Source organism: Phacochoerus africanus, chromosome 13, assembly GCF_016906955.1.
Source record: "Phacochoerus africanus isolate WHEZ1 chromosome 13, ROS_Pafr_v1, whole genome shotgun sequence".
Taxonomy (NCBI): Eukaryota; Metazoa; Chordata; class Mammalia; order Artiodactyla; family Suidae; genus Phacochoerus; species Phacochoerus africanus.
Genome location: NC_062556.1, coordinates 43,615,841 through 43,636,688, shown reverse-complemented (window position 1 = coordinate 43,636,688; position 20,848 = coordinate 43,615,841). Strand labels below are relative to the sequence as shown.

General features: G+C 33.2%; 1 protein-coding gene across 1 annotated transcript in view; it reads left to right on the top strand.

Annotated features, from left to right (window-relative positions):
- The window catches only part of DACH1 (dachshund family transcription factor 1), a 423,135-nt gene that overhangs the window by 381,345 nt on the left and 20,942 nt on the right, over positions 1–20,848 (top strand). The window contains exons 8-10 of the mRNA XM_047756207.1: positions 3,744–3,891; positions 7,122–7,265; positions 7,781–7,849. Coding sequence (XP_047612163.1) covers positions 3,744–3,891; positions 7,122–7,265; positions 7,781–7,849 — 361 coding nt within the window. The remainder of the gene's footprint in view (positions 1–3,743; positions 3,892–7,121; positions 7,266–7,780; positions 7,850–20,848) is intronic.

The window sequence follows — 20,848 nt, the reverse complement described above, 5'->3', positions numbered from 1 at the left end:
CAGCTCACGGCAATGCCAGATCCTTAACCCACTGAGCAAGGCCAAGGATTGAACCCGCAACCTCATGGTTCCTAGTTGGATTCGTTAACCACTGTGCCACCAAGGTATTTTTTATCACACCAGGTAATTCTGCAGCACTAGCTGGGTGCCTACTTTTTAACTCTGTCTGGCACTATCTACCTGAAGATGGCAGCAAATCTCACAGGTTAAAAGTTCAGTCCCACAAGACTGCTCCTTGTCCCTACTTCCATGGCCAGTTTTAAGTCCAGGTTATAACTTGTGCTTGTGACCAACTAGCTACAGATCAGAGAGTTCTACCACCTCTCTACAGGTTCGATTAACTTGCTAGAAAAGCTCATCAAACTCAGGAGAACATTTTACTTACTAGGTACTCAGTTTATTATAAAGAATATAACTAAGGAACAGCCAGATGGAAGAGATGCATAGGGCCAGGTATGTGGAAGGGGGCATAGAGCTTCCTTCACCCACCCAGTATCTACACATGTTGACCAATCCAGAAGCTCTCTGAACCTCAACCATCCTTTAGTGCCTTTCCGAAAGTCACCTCACTAACAGAAACTCAGATATAGTTGCAAGAGACTTATTATGAATAACAAAAGACCAAATTCGTATATATATATATCTATATATATAGATATATATATAGATACAGATAAATAGATCGATCGATCTATCTATATATATGTATTACCTCTGAAAAACGACACAAATACTTGAATTAACACAGTATATCATATATTACTTTAGAAAAATAAAATATTTGTGTATTATGAAAATCACTATGCCTGACATAAAGAAAAGAAATTTGAAGTTACACAACCACTGTCTTTAATAACTGCTATGCTGTAGAGTAAGCTTAGCATGCATTTCTTTTGAATTGTCCTTGTCCAACTTCAACATCATGAGAACTGGCCTCCCCTTGGAAACAAATTCATGTTTTAAGCCTTGTATCTTTTACTGTAAATCACATTATTAGCTTAGAATTGTACTTGCTATTGATATCCATATGAGACCTAGCATTTAGTATGACCTTTTGCATATGATCTAACTGGAAAATTTACAGAAGTTACACAAATTTGAAAGTACTATTATCATTGATGGTTAAAACGGTGTCCCAGTGATTTGTAGATCTTGTGAACACTACTTGCTATTGCTTTTCTCAGCCCCCTGCTGCATTGAAATTTAATCGGTTTTCTGTATTTTTTGCAGCAGAGCTGTCACAGGCAATAACGTATTTTTGCATATGCATCAGTTTGGCTCTAGTGCCGATTTTTGTTCACACTGGACTCCTACTGATGGGCACTGATTTAAAATCTAGAAATGAAACTTAATTTTATACAGTTTATAAGTATTCCCTAGAGGGTAGTGGATCCTAAAAGCTAATATTTTTCAGACATAATCAGCAGGAATATGTAATGCATTACCATTAGCAGCATTAGCAGCAACTGCAACAAAAGGAAAGAGTAAACATAAATGCTTTTAGCAACTTTATACTTTACAACAAATATTAATATAAAATTAGAGCTGCAGCTTAACATTATTCAGCATGTTTATTCATAATGATTGTTTCATATTTAAAGAACACCAAAATATTGTGTTTTGTCAGCCAAGGACAATAATAGTTTAATAGTAATTTATTTTAAACAGCTACTGATAATACAACCAATCAACACATTAAATGGTGCCAACATTGGCATCTTGCTAAATAATCTCTAGACATTGCACTGAGAGTACATCTTTCAAAGATAAGTCAACAAGAGCAATCAGAGCAGAAAATTAGAATTTGGTATCTTAGAATTAAAATACAGCTAAACTAAAGTTTTAATTGGGGTGATCTAAAAGGGCACTTGATGTAATGATCTCTTTCATTTGTTACTAATTGTTTGTTCCTGATGAAGAAGAAACATATACAAGAATGTTGCAGAATTGAGTTAAGATGGCAGTTTCCTTAGCAGCTAGCTATGTTTTATTGTGAAAAACAAAAGACTAGGGCTGGGTGAACTGACACATAGAAATTCTCCAGCCTGTTTTATTTCTTAGGAATTAATCCAAAAAGTTTAGGGTCAGGTATAACAAATCTAAAATAATTTATATGTACTTGAAAAAGAGAATAAAATGACTTGTGACAATGCTACGCAGATAGAATTAAAGGTATATTCCTATTGTACTAGCAAGTCAAGCTGGTGTTGAAATTCCTGAGTCGAATGGCCTGTCTCTAGCAAGGGGTTGCATTCTAGTGTTTATCTACAAATGATACTAACTTTCATTTCATTTCTAATTTCAGTTGAAAAATTCAGTGGTGGTTGTTCATAAACCAAGGCAAACTATCTTCAAAATACCATTTTGTTTTGCTGAGATGATAAGGATAGAAATTTTAGCTCCAATATTCACTAATAATTTTTTTGGTAATTTTCTAAAGCATCTTAGGAGAGAACATATGCAGAATATTTTACATAGTCTCATAATCTCATTTTTAAAAACTGCAAAATACTACTAAATTTTTAAAATAGCATACAGTAAGTCGAATTATGTGTATGTGTATATCTGTGATTTTATAATCAATTGTATAAATATACTTTGCTTTTACTGTACATTCTTGAATACTGTCAAATTGTCCTTTAAACACTATCCTCTATTTATAGCCATTTTGAACAACTTCTTAAAAATAACACACTGTGGGAACTATACTCAATATCTTGTAGATGGAATAGAATATAAAAAAAGAACATACACCTCCTCATGTGTCATTGAACCATGTTGCTGTACATATGAAACTAACACAATACTTTAAATAAACCAATTTCAATAAAAATAGCACTTTTAAGCTGCTAAATTTCAGATCCATTATAAATTATATAATCTCAAGAGAAATATACCCAGCATTATCATATCTATCCATGAAATTTGTAAAATCTACTCTGATAGGCACTCTCTGGGTTTTGGTGATAGAGTGCCCAATGAGAGAAAATGCCCCTGCCTCAGAGAGCTCACATATAAGTGGAGAAGATGCAACAAAAAGCAGTAAACAGATAAATATGAGACTGTATTGCATCATAAATGCTATGAAGAATTTTAAGGAAAGAATAAGAAGGTGAGATTGCAGGGCCATTTCAGACAGAGTGGTAAGAGGAGGCCTTTTTTGAATGGTGACTGAACAAAGGTGAAATGAATGTCTGGAATAGCCATGCAAAACTCTCAGGAGGAAAATCATTCAGGAGGGATACAGAAAGTAAAATCCCTGATGCAGTAATAATTTTATTCCTTGAGAAACCAAAGACCATTGATGTCGTGTATAATCTTAGTAGGGAGTGATAGAGAAGGAGCCTTGAGAGATAAGTGGATACTTCCAGTGACATGTGGGGTTACATAAACCATGTCAGATAATTCCATGTAGGAGAATTCCAGTCTAATGTCCCTTTCGAGTATTTATTGTTTAGACATGCTTGTGTGCTGCCCTCATATAGTTTTAAATTAAATCTGGAATTTCCAATTAGAAGAATTGACCCTGCATGCCAAAAAGATTGATCTTCCAAAACAAGTTTGGTTAAAGTTAGAAATATTTTGCTTTAGTCCTAGTATTTGTCCTAGTGAGTACAGAATGACTATACAACAGGAATGAAAGAATTTGATAGTGGGTTGTTCTCTTTTAAAATACTTGAAAATAACGAATGAAATGTGCTTTGTACAGAAATATTTTAATTCTGAATACCTTCTTTGTACAGGGGCTCCTGAAAGTTGCCATAGATAATGCCAGAGCTCAAGAAAAACAGGTTCAACTTGAAAAAACAGAACTGAAGATGGATTTTTTAAGGGAAAGAGAACTAAGGGAAACACTTGAGAAGCAGTTGGCGATGGAACAAAAGAATAGAGGTATTTTCAAACTTCCAAATAAGCTTAATACTTTATGTCAAGAATTCAACTTAACAATACTATGATTGGTGATTTACTATGTACCTTTTTTTGTTTATACTTGTAGCTAAAGTTTAGAGGAGGATTTGAATCCTGGGTTTATTGTATCTCTTAATCTCCAATGTACATGGTTTCTTTTCTGTTCGTACCTCAGGGACTTGAAATATATCCAATATATTATTAATCACATACTTTTTATTGCTTATGGTGTTTAATGCATTCATAATTTTAAGATAAGAAGGAGCTCTGATAAGATGACAACCATGAAGAAAATTTTTGTATTCATTCACAATTGCCCTTTGAAAAACTTGAGTTAAAGTCATAAAGCTAAAATAGAAAATACTGATTATTCAAGCGAAGCAGATTTAGTGAGATATTTATCAACTGAAATGGAAGGCTGATGAATATCTGAACAAATGACCAAAGTTAAGTGTTTGTATAATTTTCTTTCTGAATGCCTCATTTTCATCCAACAAGGTCAAGTACACATCAGAGTAGAAACTGATAGGAATTTTTAGTGAGTAAAATAATGATATTATCAATCTACGAATTGCTTCTTTTTACACACTTTACAGTGCATGTATAGAAAAATTTGAAGGTCCTTCATATTTTTAATGTTTATTTTATGTATGAGATTGAAGAGTATTTTCTTTACAACCAACTTCCTCTTCGTCTCAACTCAAAGATTCTTCTCAGGATTCTAGAAGGGGGAGCTCCGTTTCTCTCATTGAATAAGTATGGGATATAAACACTCCACATTTTCTCATTTTATATGTTTGACATGGTCATTTAAAAAAAGTTTCTGTTTTGCTTTCAAAACTGGAAGGAGTTAGGTTTTTCATTACTTACTATGAAGCAAAAGCTAGTGGGTACCTGGGAAGAGGCTGGTTTGGGAAGCTTTCACCCCAGGTATGTAGCACACTTGTAAATTATGTGATTTCGCATAGATTTAGGTACTGAAGTAATCAAAACAAGATAGACAATGAAAAAGGGAATAATGAGTATGGTCAAAGAGTTCATTCTGTGGCGCTGTTTTCCATGAGATAGCCCTGTCTTGATTTTATTCTCATCTAGAGAAGTCTTTTTTTTCCCACAAGACATTATTATTGTTATTATTTTGTCTTTTTAGGGCTATACCCATGGCATATGGAGGTTCCCAGGAGGCTAGGGGTCAAATGTAGCTGTAGCTACTGGCATACACCACATCTATAGCAACAATAGATCCGAGCTGTCTCTGATACCTACACCACAGCTCATGGCAATGCCGGATCCTTAACACACTGAGTGAGGCTGGGGATTGAACCTGCATCCTCATGGATACTAGTCAGATTCGTTTCCACTGAGCCTTGACGGGAACTCCTTTTTCCATAAAACTTAAAAGCAAACACTTGAATTTCTAACATAACCTTTTGGTTACTCAAGAGATTCTCAGAATTTTGTTGGTTTCCATCTCTTGAAGGATTTTTATTCTTTTAGTTACTAGAGGTAGAGGGCAATACCTTTTACAGGTCACATCATGAACCTCACATTTTAATTAATTGTTAACAATAAATTATAGGTAATAATAATCAATAATTATCTATTATGAAAGTGTCTGTCGAAGCAGTGTATTACCCCGAAGAGAGAACATGGTGATCCCATTTGGTTCAATCTCATTGAAGGAACCATGAGCAAGGCCCTGGGTATTGAACTTTTAGTGCTGTAGGAGTGAACAATCCAAATAAATAATTCAGAAATCACTGTTTCTTTTCAAAAAGACTGGTATGCAATTGTCTTTGGAAAGGGAAATTATAGGCAAGTAATTTTGCTAAGCATATTATTTTCACACTTAAATAAAGGAAATTAGCATTTATTTGAAACCAGGTTTTGTTTATCTACTAAATGTAAATTTTGATTAAAAAAAAATAGTTTCTGTTACTATCTGATACCAGCAACAGTAAATCAGTAAGTTAATTGTTTGCCATCTTAACAATGTTAATAATTATAAAAACAGGATTTTGGGAAATTAGACATTGAAACTAAAATTCTTACATGAACCATTATTACCTGATTTTATATTTTAGCTAAATGCTGTGCTACATAAAAATGTTTTTCTTTTATCTGTAGTAAGAAATTTAGCAGTAAATTTGGAATGGTTACTTCTTCTGACTAATGTTACCAGGAGGTTTTTCTCACACTGATTCTGTTACATTCACACTTACAATATTTATCAACTATTCAAAAAGAAATTATCTCAAAGAAAATATTTAATGCTTTCCATATGCTGATTGTTTACTTTATAGTGTAAAAGTTAAAGCAGTGATTAATTATTTTATGTATGAAAGTACAATTAACATATATTTCATGAAGGACATTTGTTGTTATTTATTGATACATATTGTATACAAACATTTAAATTCCCAGTAGGAGAAAATTGCATCACGATTAACTTTTTGTATCATAATCTACTTTTTTTATATAAGTAGGAGTGAGGTTTTATGCTCCATCAGATTTCTACAGAGTAAAAGTATAACTTTCTTAAAATAGGTTATAGTGCCTATACATTTGCTATGAAGAAATTAACATCTCTAAGCAAATCACAATAGCTTTATCCAGAAAATTCTGCTTATATATGTTAACAATAATTAAGAGTATTTAGCTCCTCATATGCATTAAATTTATTTCATTTTCTAAAATTTCAAGAAATAATTATTAAAAAATTTGCTGTTGTCACATTTTTGTAAAGCATTTTGTGAAGCATGTTTGTAAAAGGGGAAATGTATTACCCAAAACTGATGCTTCATAAAGAGATAGGAATCATGCTTGTAAAAGTTTACACTATTCAAAACTGCTTTGCATTAATCTGATTTAAGGGCAGAAACTAAGCCACAAAATTTAATCAGGCTTTCTTTAATGGTGAATATAAATATTTATTAAAATTAGTTTTTCATTAAATGTGTCTCTATGTATGACAATTAAAGGCATTCTTGTAGTAGTTCAAGGCTAAATAACCATTGGCCTCCTTGAACATTTCACTGAGATTTATTTTAGGCAAAAGTGAGTTTGTCGTTTTGATTTTTTTAGACTTCTGCATATATGTGTGCAGTCCAGCAGGGGGGGAAAAGATTGTTGGGAGAAAAATAGATCATTTGTAGAAATTTGAACATTGCAAAAATTTAAAAAAATAATAATGTACAAACACTCTTTTCTAGCCATAGTTCAAAAAAGGCTAAAGAAGGAGAAGAAGGCAAAGAGAAAATTGCAGGAAGCACTTGAATTTGAGACAAAACGGCGTGAGCAAGCTGAACAAACACTAAAACAGGCAGCTTCAACAGATAGTCTCAGGGTCCTAAATGGTAAGAAGGGGCATCTTTATGCATGGTTAAGTAATTTTCATTTTGAATACTCAAAAGACACATTTTTGTGTTTGTGGTTTTGAATATTTCTATAGCTTGTGGTTCATTAAACTCTGCTTGTAGTTGAAAGCCCGGTAGGAAGAATAGTCACATGTGTTGGGTGAAATGCTTTATTTCGTAGGTGCTTCCACAGTTTTATTTCTGTATCTGAGCCCTGACATTGCTTTTCTATTTAACCAAATCTGTCTGTATCAAAACATAATAAAATATTAATCTGAGAACTTCCCAAACCCCATCCCATTTTCATGAACAATTTTGCATTATTTATCCATTCAAATCTTTTGATAATTCTCATGGTTATCATCTTTGTTCAACCTTTAAAAGATGACAAAGATTGATGTAATTTTAATTCAGCACCAAAGTAACAGGTTGCTTTAAAAAAAAAAAAAGAAAGAAAGAAAGGACAATAGGAATCAAATGAAATGTGTGTCACTCTTACCTTTCTGTGCTTTTAGACTCTCTGACCCCAGAGATAGAAGCTGACCGCAGTGGCGGCAGAACAGATGCTGAAAGGACAATACAAGGTAGGAATTTGCAAAAGGCTATAAATCTAGATCTTGCTCTATGAGTTTTTCCTCTGCTTTAGCCTGCTATTCAAGCATGTAGCCTACCATCTGGGCCACATCAAAACAAGTTCAAACAAGGTCAAGTTCATCTTGCTTGTTTATATGAGTGAATTCATTTTGTGCTGATAGATTTTCTTTAAATTAACAGGTCATTTCTGTTTATACAATGCAATTAAAAAGGAATAATTAAATTTTAAACAATGTATGATTTAATCTTGGACACAGTAAATGTGTTTTATTGAATGCTTGAATCTTGATCTAATATGCAAGGGGTTTATAAGTTCTATTCTATATCAATAAAATCTTGAGTTAATCAACTAGGTAGTTTTTAAACTTTGAAATTTTCTTCTTTTTGTTTCTGTGAAGGCAAGGCACATGCAAAACTGACCAGTTGAAAGTGAACAGTAAATAATATTGTTTAGTCCTATGTGGATTTTCTGAATGTTCTGTGCGCCATTATATAAATTTTAATAACACAAATCTGCTAAGCAAAACCATATATAGAATACTAAAGGGAGTTTGATTAAACACTCAGAAGAGCAAAATGTGTGTATTGCCAGGACCACGCTATCAGGAAAGAAGAAATCTGAAGGCAGATTTTATAGTCTTAACGTCTATTCCAGACAATAAACTAAATCTAACAACATGAATACTAAACAGTAAAAAGAGCATTAAGTGGCGATGATTCTTCAAAGAGAAGCCTAAAATGATTAACTGCTATAATCCCCCCAATTGCTTTTATTTTGCGTTTTAAGCTCAATCATTTTGGGGATATTGTTTGACATTAATCATGTTACTTAATCAGTTCCAAAGGTATCATCCTTGGTTTAGTGTAAAGGAAATATCATTTTGTAAAGTATTATATAAGCAATAAATAAAAATCAGAAACTTGAAACACTCCTGGAGAATGTTTTGCTTATATCTTGTACTTGAGACGATGATAACTATTTTTTAACTCCTAAGGCTTCAACCATGTTATTATGAGACATCTTCTTGGATATAATACAATTGTAGATGCACCAAAGACTTCATTTTTTAGAGCATTAAGGATCTCAGCAAGATTATATGTGTGTGTGTATACTATTATTCAAATCAAAAGATTTCTGTTGAATCTCTTCAGAATTACATACACATGCTAGCAAATTACTAATAACAAAGCCAGTCCTCTTTATCAGGGAAAATAACCTCAATAAGGTCAATGTGAATAATCATCCCTGTTTGTGTGTTTGGGGATGACTCGAGCACTAAATTAGCTAATGTCCAAAGTGGTCTAAGAAAGCATGTAAGTCTCTCAGTAGATGGTGATATATAAATTATCTGATATCCACAGAATTCTCAAGGTTGTCAGAAATCAAGCTAAGCAAAATTATAGACACTATATCTCTTCATATAAATAGGAGATTTAAGAAGTGATTAGGCAATGATTAAAGATTTTTGCATAGTTGTCAAAACATGTATTCCATGAATTTGCTATCAGCAGTGTTTTGGTCATTAATAAGGCTATAGATATTTTTTTTTAATTTGAATAAAACCTCACATATATTCAAATATGTTGCATATGGACTAGGCCTTTCTCTATAAGTTGAAATTTTGACAACTCTCAATTTCTATTATGATTTTGCGTACTCTGAAATAAATTTTTTAATAATAGATTGCTTTCTTTTTGTTATCCAGAATGTTATCAGTTGTATAACATAGAAAGTCCACTCGAGTAACTTTATAACTAAGGAAGTGAAACATCTGAACAACATTTTTACATATTAATTTAAAACAAACATAAATTATGGAGTTATTTATTACTATGAACCATTTATTCACTTCATTCACTCAGCTTGTCAGTTGAAAAGATGTATTCCTCGTGTCTAGTGTAAATACTTGGTAATATTCTACTTTCTGTATACTTGTATTCAATAATTTTCTTGTACTGTTCAATGCACAGTTTTCTGTAAAACATTTACATAATATTAATGATTTTAATTAGATATATGTTTTTTCTCAAATGTAATCTGAAAAAACAATGTAGACGAATCTGCTTCTATGTGTTAATTGCTAAAAGTTATTTCTGTAGCCCTTGAACCACTGAAGACTTTTAAAATACCAAAACAAGTGATCATCTTTTGCTACTCTGACCTTACTAAATAAGCTCTTTTAGCCCTTTGAAATGTTTTTTAACCCTAGAAACTAAATTTATAAATCTGAAATCTAACAAAAATAACAAAATTCACAGTGAAGACAAGAAATCAAAGAAGAAGGACTGTATTTGGTAAATTCTGAGTCTAAGCACAAGAATGAGAAAGGCAAAGAAGAAAGTACCAGAAGTCATTGCTAATTGGTGAAATGGCCTATGTCAGGCGTTTTGGGGGCTGTGAGCAAGTACTGCTTCACAATTCAGGAATGGCACAAACACAGCCTCTTCCTCCCTTCCCTTTTTTTCAGGCATTATGATAGTCTTTGCATTCTTTTTTTGCAGTCTTTCTTGTTCTCAATCCAACCATAATTGAAATTATTCTCTATTCCAAAATAAACTCCACTAAGAAAGAAAAAAGAAACTCACATTTCTTTATACTTGTCATGTATTTATTATTTTTAACACTTTAGGGAATAAATAAATACCATGCTTGGCCAAGAATTAGTCACTTAGTAGCTAGTTGCTTAAATACTGCTAAATTACCCCCAAATAAATGTTGCCTCATTGGTATTTGGTGCCACCTTTTTTCCAAAACTATAGAGGTGGGGAAGTGGAAACCAGAACACAGTTTAGACAATACTTCCCTTTTTTTTTTGGTCTTGGTCTTTCTCTCTTTTTAGGGCCACACCCGTGGCATATGGAGGTTTCCAGGTTGGGGGTCCAATTGGAACTGTAGCCGCCAGCCTACACCAGGGCCACAGTAATGTGGGATCCAAGCTGTGTCTGCGACCTACACCACAGCTCACGGCAACACAGGATCCTTTACCCAATTAGCCAGGCCAGGGATCAAACCTGAGTCCTCATGGATGCCAGTCAGCTTCATTAACTGCTGAGCCACAATAGGAACTCCTAGAAAATATTTCTGAGCAAAGAGGCCCTAAATAATTTAATTACTTATTTGCATATGTAAGGTAAATTAGTCTACACTATACAGGAATAAAGTTTTCATGCTGATATTTTTCATAATTAATGCAAAATTCATGAGTCTGGGAGTTCCCTGGCAGACTAGCATTTAAAGATCCAGAGTTGTCACTGCTGTGGTACAGGTTCAGTCTCTGTCCAGGATTCAGTCCCTATCCTGAGAACTTCTGCATGCCACAGATGTGGCCAAAAAATTTCATGAGTTCGGGAGTTCCTCTTGTGGCACAGTGGAAACAAATTCAACTAGTATCTATGAGGAAGCAGGTTTGATCCCCGGCCTCGCTCAGTGGGTTGGGGATCCGGTGATACCATGAGCTGTAGTGTAGGTTGCAGACACGACTTGGATTCTGTATTGCTGTGGCTGTGTTGTAGGCTGGCAGCTGTAGCACCAATTTGACTCTCTAGCCTGGGAACTTCCATGTGCCAGAGGTGCGGCCCTAACAACCAAAAAAAAAAAAAAAAAATCTCGAGTCCAATGGAGACATTATGACTATAGAATAAGCATAGAAATTTAAAAAACAACATTTTTTTCAGCAGTTAAATTGTGTGGTGATTAACTCTTTCATGACTTGAGACCTTCAAATTGATAGGTCATGATTTTTGTTGGAGTTTCAAAATTTTATCTTACTTTAAAGCTTTTTGTAAGATATTTTAAGTATATAGGCAGTAGAAAGATTTCATATGAATACTTATTAAACAGCTATTTGGACAAGTTAATAAGTATCCTCCAAAATCTAAGCCTGCTCCCCCTGCATACAAATTCACATCCACATAGTGTATGTACGCCAAACCGTAACATTACGGGTTTCTTTGCCTGAATTCTAGTCTCTCCACATAGGTAATAGTCCACTTAAGTGGTTTATTTAACTTATGTATTTTAACAGTTAAAAAAAGTATCTCTCTGGGAGTTCTTGCTGTGGCTCAGTGGAAATGAATCCGACTAGCATCCATGAGGATGTGGGTCCAATCCCTGGCCTTACTCAGTGGGTTGGGGATTGAGCATTGCTGTGAGCTTTGGTGTAGGTTCAACTTGGATCCTGCATTGCTGTGGCTGTGACGTAGGCCAGCAGCTGTATGTCCAATTCAACCTTAGCCTGTGAACTTCCATACTCTGTGGGTGCGGCCCTATAAAAGCAAAAAAAAAAAAAAAAAAGAAAGGAAGGAAGGAAGGAAGAAAGGAAGAAAGAAAGAAAGGTATCTCTCCAGCCAATTCAGACACCTCTAAAGAGCGCCAAATAATATACAGTTTGTATTTGGCTGTCTCACAAGGACATCAGGTCCGGTGCATAAAACCTAAAGGATCTTTACTCCCTCCCTCCTGAAAATCTGTCTTCTCCCATGTTCCTTGCTTTGAGTAACCTTGTCTGTCCAATCCAGTATCCTCCTTAATATACAGTAGTGAGATGAAGCTTGCTTGACATTTCCCACCCTTGCCTTCTATATACAATCAACAACTATTGTCCCTCACTCTCTGTTCTTCTGTCATACTGGATTTTTTTTTTTTCTTTTTTCGGAAAGCCTCACATCTTTTTCCATCTACCAGTAACAGTTTCCTCTTTTTCCTGCCTTCACTCACCCACCCTTTTAGTCTCATCTTAGAAGTCACATCCTTCAGGAAGACTTCCCAAACTACACACCCACCCCTGCAGCACCTCCCTGCCCCGTGGGTTTAGTTACTCCTTTTAAAACTTCTTAACCATACCCTTCTCTTCTCCACAATAACAGCTGTGCATTGGTAGCTCTTTTTCTCAATGTCTTCTTCTTCCTCTACCCAGATGGTAGCTGCGCAGAGCATGAACCGTACCTTTTTGTTCACTACTGTGCTCTTAGTGACCATATGCTTGACACTTATAAACTAATGTGTCAAATGTTTGTGCCACATTCATGGTGCCCAAATGTTTGCCACGTTGTTGTGCTTGCTGTATATTCCCCGAAGGACTGTACTGAGGAATTAGGATCTGTATTAGAGCTTATGGATGGATGTCAAGGATTTCTATAATTTTTCTGACATTTCTCAGTCTTTGGTTGGAGAGACTGATGGAAAGAAACAAAGGATAATAGGATTCTCCCTAGGAAAGTCAGAATTACAAATTCTGGTAGACTTAACCTTTATTTATTTCTGATAGCTAAATTAACAGCATGCATTTATTCTTTTTGTGTGCATTTCTAATGTTACTTTCTTCTTTCACATTTGACCTAAGATTTGGATTCTCTAAATGGTCACTTACATCTATTTAAAATTTATACTTAACATACCGCAATCACATTTCTTATGTAACACTTTCTTCTTTTGTTTAGTAAACATTAACCTCATGATTCTTTTCTGATTTGTTTTCTATAATATCAAATGGTATAATCTATGTATACTGTTTAGACATGAACTATAACATGGGAGAATCCTGAATTAGTGTTCTAGCTATGTCTTTTATAAATTTTCAAAAAATCTGGAAAGTTCACTTGTGAAATAGCAGCTTTTTTGCTTTTTCCTTCTTAGGAAAAATCTGTCCTCTTAGACCAAAAAGTAATTGTGGAAATCGGTGGGAATGTGGACCACAGTACCTCTGACATCTTAGAATATCTGCAAGTTACGCTTGCAAAATCTTGACTCCACTTGAAAGTACAACTCTTTTATTTACATCCAATGTCCATAATCAAAACTGTTTGGGTTTTTATTCTGTTTTTGACTGATCTAAGATCATAGAAAACCAAATGTTCTTCCAATAAAAGGACATAAAAGACTTGCCTTCATATTAACAAACATTTTTTTCTGCAATTTAATAATATCTTCTTTCTGTTTCCTAGATATTTGAAGGTACAAGCTAAATTTAAAAATTATTTATTGATTCAACAAATGTTTGCCAAACATTGATGAAATGCCAAGCACACTTATATGATATTACTGCCTTGGCACTGAGAAAGGGTTTTAAAGATAAATTAAATCTTTTCATTTTGCAAGAGAGGAAACAAAGACTTAGGGTACATAACTTGTTAGCATTTACACCAAAAGTTATTTAGCGTTGGGAATATAAGTTAGTCTGATTGCTTTTCACATCCATTATTTTTTCCTGATTGTTCTTAGATTGGGATGGATTGTTAAAGTATTGTTCTTTAAAAATATGCTATTATGATTAGTTGTTTAGTAATTTACAGATTCAAAACATTGGAATACATGTCGTGCTTCTGAGTGAAATTTGTATCTTTCATCAAACTTTTTCTATTGGGTCAAATGTTCCAGCACACACTGAGTTCTAGCACACATTTTCTTTCGTTTAGACTTACTGATATTATGTAGTAAGTGTAGTATTTGCCTACTAAGATAGTGAGGTGGATTAGGAGTTCATAATTATTGAGCCTTCCCCATATATTTTAATTTAAAGGTGAGATAATGAACACTCAGAATGACGGATTTAACATTCTTACATTTGCACTATGAGCTGGTGGAGTTGCTGACCTTTCAGTTCAGATTTATGACCCCAAAGTCTTTGTTCTTTCCTCCACGCCTTGCTGTAGGGATTTACGGGTCTCTCTTCTATGGTAACTGCTTGCAGCCCCATCACTTATTGTAGATAGTTAGCACATTGCCTGTTAATGACTTCAAAAGTTCAAAACAGTCTACAGACTGCTATTAGGGAATGATATGCAATTGGAAAAATATTTCTTTTCCAGCTACTTTTAAATCAGTCATTTATGCCTATACCATGTTTATAGACACTTCCAGATAAGGGGTGGGGGGAGAAATCTCATTCTAAACTATGAAAGTAAACTGGCAATAAAAGAAATTAAGAGATTAATCATATTTGGATAAAAGTCTTATCTCTATGCCTACAGCTTAACATGCGGTGAACTTTAGAATCAGACACACAGCGAATTTCCATTTAATGTAAGCCAATTGGAAAGCTGTTTTTACTTCTTCTACAGTATGTGTTTGAACAGAGTCTCTACAGTATCTCCAGACTTTTCTATACTGTAAAGGCCCTAAGTTGAACCTTACTTAAACTTACCACTTTAAAGATCAAAGTGGAAGTATTATTTAAATTTGATTTCACATAATTATCTTATGCATATTTCTATTTCTTACCCTTAAAAGAGACCCATAAGTTTATTGTAGATAGGGGGTTCTCTAGATGCATCTAAAGACTCTACCAATTAAGATATTCTAAGAGGAAGGTCTAGATTCAAATCTCTGCTCCGCTGATTTTTTTTTTTCCCTGTAGCAATTGCTTGACCTCAGAGTATTTCTGTGAGAATTAAATAAAATAATCCATGTAAAGCACTTAGCATATATTGGGCAATAGTATACACACAGTTAAGTTTTAGCTGCTAATATTAAATTTTATTATTATGAGTTAACATATTTATAGTGCCTAGCAACTGGTAAACACTGAAGCTATTATTACTTTAATATGTAATTTACTTTCCTTTTTTTCTGAAAATTGGTCTTTATTTATAGCATAATGTTGATTTAGTCCCATAGTAAAGTGTTTGCAGAAATTTAAAAGAAATTTTTTGTTACCAGAACTGAATTTTCTATATGTATAAGATGGTCTTTATTTAGTTTAAGGGGAGAGGTTTTCATTTCAAAAAGGGGGAGTTTTGCTTAAAACTGATTTTGTGGCTGCCGGCTGCCTGCAGTGTATACTGACTATTGTTTATTCACTTAGAAAAATATGTAATCACCATAGGGATTGCCTCAAACTATTTTTCTTGATCTTAAAAAATAAATATTAGGATTATATTACTATGAACAAAATAAAACAATAATAAATTTACTTCTAGTCCCTTGGCACTGGTTTCTGGTGTTTGGCAGCATTTCAATGTAGCTAATCAATTTAAATAGCATTGATTAAGTTGAACAAAAAATGATATTGATTGCAGGCAGTAACCAATAAATAGGCTAATGTTCCATAGTTATCATAGGTCATTGTTAACTACCCATTTAACTAGACAATTGGAGTTATCGTTATTAAGTAGAAAGTCTCAGAGATATTCATGTTTTAATATTTTATAAAATTTTAATGTTTTGTTATAATTTTAGTATAAGCCTTTGCTATTCTTTTAAGACATATAAAATGTCTTGTTCCTGAATGTAGGTAGATATGCTTAAACCCCAAATGCTAAAGTTCTCTTATAGGTTTTATTGAAAATGTCTTAAGTAATTTAAAGTAATTATACATGAAATCAGATATAGTGAGCAGTTAAGTATGAAGTTACTCAAAACAGTATTAAATTGTAATTCATTAGAGTTATACTTACATGCAAATTATTTTCAATGTATTATTTCCATGGAATTAATTTTCTAAACTCTTGGTTCTTATGAAAGAAAATCAAAATTGTTACTGTTATATGTTTATGTTGAGTTGTGAGATAGAATGGGGTTTTATGATGTAATTTTAATTCTTATTCCATTGCCCAAACGTAGGCAGAGTAAAGTAAGGCCAAATGATTGGGCTTAGTTTGTAGCATATTTGACATCATTTTTCCTAATAGAAAGTAATACCATAAGTGATAGGTACTATGGGAATTCAGGGGATATGGGGACCATCAGAAATAATGAATTGGAATTGGAGGTTTAGAAAGAGGAAATGAATATTGTCCAACTAAATTTCTTTTAAGGGCTGAAACAGAGCAGTTATTAATGGAAAATGTAATAATGTTTTTTTAGCATGGATAAAATTGATAATTGAATTAAATTGGCTTGTTCATGAATGTGTTTTTAGCTTGGCTTGAGTAGTGTCTGAAGACCATAATCAAAGAATAGTGATAAATGGAAATTGGGACAGATATTAGCAGGGGGCCCTAAAGATCAATGCTAGATTCATTTTGATTTAACATCATAATTAGTGATATGGAAGAGTGGTTAAACAATATGTCAATGAAAGTCACAGATAATCTTAATTTAGAAGGTATAACATACAACTCTGTGGACTGTGTAAATATGAAAAAGAAATTTAGAGAAATTAGAAATTTCACAATGAATTAAATGAGATTATCTTTGTAAGCAAGAACATTTAATTTTGAGATCTGTTTTTAGGAAACATTAAAGAACGCAACAAATATCAGTGAGAATATGTGTCCACTTGTAACTTTTCATACCATATTAACAGTGGCTGGCTGCAGGAACACAAAAGTGCCAGAGAATAAGGGGAAAAATAGCCTCTGTCATTTTAATTATATATGTATATTTATCAATAATAATTTTAATTATTATGACTAACTAGACAGCTTAGAAGTTGGTTTTTCATTATGGTCAATATCTTCATTTTTAATTTTTTAGACCTTTATTATCACCTTCAGATTTAAGGAAAATTTATTTAAAATTAGTTTTGCTTTGAGTCTTTTTCACCTCTATTATCAAGGAAAATTTTGGATGGCCGTGGTATCTGGTTAACTTGTTCACCTAGAGTAGAAAATGTATGTAATAACTACCAAACCTGAAGGTTTTCATTTAATAGTACAGTGTTGTAGTTCATATTCACAAAACCTGCTTTCTCTTTTTGTATTAATCCTTAGAAAGTAAAAGTAGCCTGGCCATCTCAGAGAATCCTTAATAAATAGTCAGAATAGCATCTTTAAGTTAGAGCATAAATAGATGTTTCATTTTCTGAGAAATGTTATTAATGTATTCAGAGTTACAGAAGTGACCTGGGAATATTTAAATTACAGAAAAATAACTCTCATGTTTTAAGTCTATTCACTTTTAGGAACAAAAATTTTAAAAATTTTAAAATCAGGACACAAACACATGATGGAAAATATGTGATCAATTTATATAGCATGTATATGTCTAGACATTTGAGATATATAACATCCTTTGCTGTATCTTCAAAAAAATGAAACATCATCATTTAGACCACAAATGTAAAAGTGCTTATGGTGCATTATTCTACCTCCCATGGTTAGGGACAGAATGCAGACATGCCACAATAATGTTTTTTATTTCTACTGTTCGAACCATATTAATGAGAACATCATTTTGGAGAACTAATTATTTCTATTTGTCTTGTGTCACACTTTCTAATTCCCCTATATTAGCACAGCCAAAGCAAATTAATTGCTTTTCCAGCAGTTGAACCTTGTCCAAGAATGAGCTCACATTCCCTTCCAGTTTCCCCGTTTCTGGGAGTGCATTGTGTCAGAAATTTCTCTTGATACTTAACATAGTCTAGAGAATATCTTTACAGATTTCTGTGCGCTCACTGGATGAAATTTATAAGTTTAAGTGACCCGCCAGGAAAGATAAAGTTCTTAGCTGCAAGATTATACATCAAAACAGTTAAAGGGAAATTAAAATTAAATGAATGAATCTCACTGAAGCAAAAAAAGCAGTAATTAATGGTTCCCTTAATTGTCTTCATAAAATATTTGCATGGGTCTAATTTGCATAATTTGCATGTATTAATTAATCTTTCAAAGGAATTTTGTGCTGAGAGAAGCCAAAAAATCTCTTTGTTTTATTTAACATCTAATGAAATATTTATCTTCTTTAATGAACTTCTCATCTTCATTAAAATAAAAATTGCACAAGTTTGTACGTTTTAAATGTTTTTATAATTGAAGTATTCAAAAAAATCTCTTTAGACTTACAACAGCTGAAAAACAAACACATTATTTAGCATTCACGATCATTTTACAACAGCAACACTTTTTTTTTAAAAAAAAATGTCCAATTTCACTTTCTCAAAGGTGGCAAGACCTTTGGTAAATGAATAGACAAATATAACTATTTAATTTTCAAAGTAAGATTGACAAAGACCTGATCATTTCTTTCAATGGTAATGTTATTTTTATGGCTGAAATAGTGGGCAACTAGAGGATATATATATGAGAGAAAAAATCAGTATGTTTAATTGTTTGGGAAATGGTTCATTGGTTAAAAATATTTTAGCTGGTTCAAAGAAATTAGTCCATTAAAATCCACTTGCTATTATTAACAACTGCTAGATTGACAGTATTTCATGGCAGAAGCAATACAGTGCTAACTTTATCCTAAATCTGCTTGCTGGAGATAGGCAGCAGGGGTTTCTCCTCTCACGAACTGAGAGATCATAGGGAAAAGCAAGAAACGTGCCATGGAAGGGCTGAAATCCAAAATTTCAAGAAGTGCCAAAGAGTATACATTCAAGAGAGCAGAGGAAGGGAGTAAGGAGAGAGTCTGCAAGTTAAAAGACATCGGGGAAGGGACATTTGTGACCTGTTAGTGGTATTCATTTGTTTGGATGCAGCAGTGATTCAGAATATTACGAAGAACATCCTCTAATACTTCTATAGCAATTGGAAGTGTGCATAGCTTTTTCACATAAATTATTTTTGTTGATCATCACAGAATGCCCACTTTATGTTTGAGGAGCCTGAGGAGCATGATCATAAAGCAAATTGCTTGAAATCGGAGGGTGAACTCAGGAGCTCTGGGCCTCTTTGACTCCATATGTCTTGCTCTTACCTGACATCCATCTTTGTGTCTCATGATAATTTATGAAGTGCCTGTGACTGGCTAAATGTTCAACTCGATAATGAGGGTGGCATAAATTTATAAGGATTAAGATTCAAAATGCAAATATATACTAGTTCTTTCCATGTAAAGTTAGTAATGTGATAATATCAACTAAATTGACTTTGGTTTCCTGGAGGATTCATCTTTAGGGAAGTAAAAAGGCATTTGCATTAGGCAATGGTTATTTTTTAGCCCTGAAACCACTCTCATAATTTGCCATTTCTCATGGAGTTTTCCCTAAGATAAAAGGAAAAAATAAATCCATTAGGTTATAAAGATAATTATTATTCAGTTACGAAGTAAATGCTGATATAGATTTCTGGCATTAACATCGACAGTTTATTTAAGTAACTGATTTCTAAATAATTAGAATTAACCTGAAGACGATTTAGTCTTAGGAGAGCAATGCTAGACTGAAAGCCACAGTGTCGTACTGGCACAACCATTCATTAAAGTTGTGACACTGGTAACTCACTTTAACTACTAAGACCTGCTCTATTGCTGATATTTTTATCCCGTCAAAATGGCAAATATATCTAATTTCTTATGAGTATAAATACACACACACACACACACACACAATGTGTTCATGGTTCATTAGGATACATAGATTCTGGATTCAGACTGAGTTCTGATTTCCACACTGCTGTTTATTATCTGTATAACTTTAAAAGTGTAAATTAAACTTCTTGATTATGAGGGCTCCTAATCAGTAAAACATAGAAAATGGTCATAATATTCACCATGCAGGCTTGTTATGGGGATTAAGTGAATTAACATATGTAAAGAACTTACAAGTAAGTAGAGGCTATGCTCAAAAGAATCTGCTGGTTCTACAGTTATCCACAAATTTAATGTAATAGTACTTGCAATAGTATTTGATTTTGGCCAACATTACACATTTTTTGAATTTTGAAAAATTATCTTAAGCCAATAAATACTTTTTCAATATGTGGCATACTTTTTCTTTTAGCAAAGTTTTAAGCTGGAAAATGAAAAATGATATCCAGCAGATTTTTCAAGGCATTTAAAAAATTCATGACAAATTGTGGATTTCAGTATTTATGTCCATTTAAACAGTATGGCTTAAGGAGATTGATTTTCAGCTGTTAATGATTACTTATCTCTTTCCAAACTAAATAAAAGATAAACCAGTTATTTTTGATGCATTTAAGATGGAGGGTTAGAGCTTCTTAATTTTTTTAAATTATATTTTGGCAAATTTCTCTTAATATCGTTTGCATTTTCATATAGTATGAATAACTGCAGACTCTTTTAATTCATAGATAATCATACTCCAGAGATAGTAAATCTCCAAACATAGTTCCATCTAAGCTTACTAATTACACCTATAAAA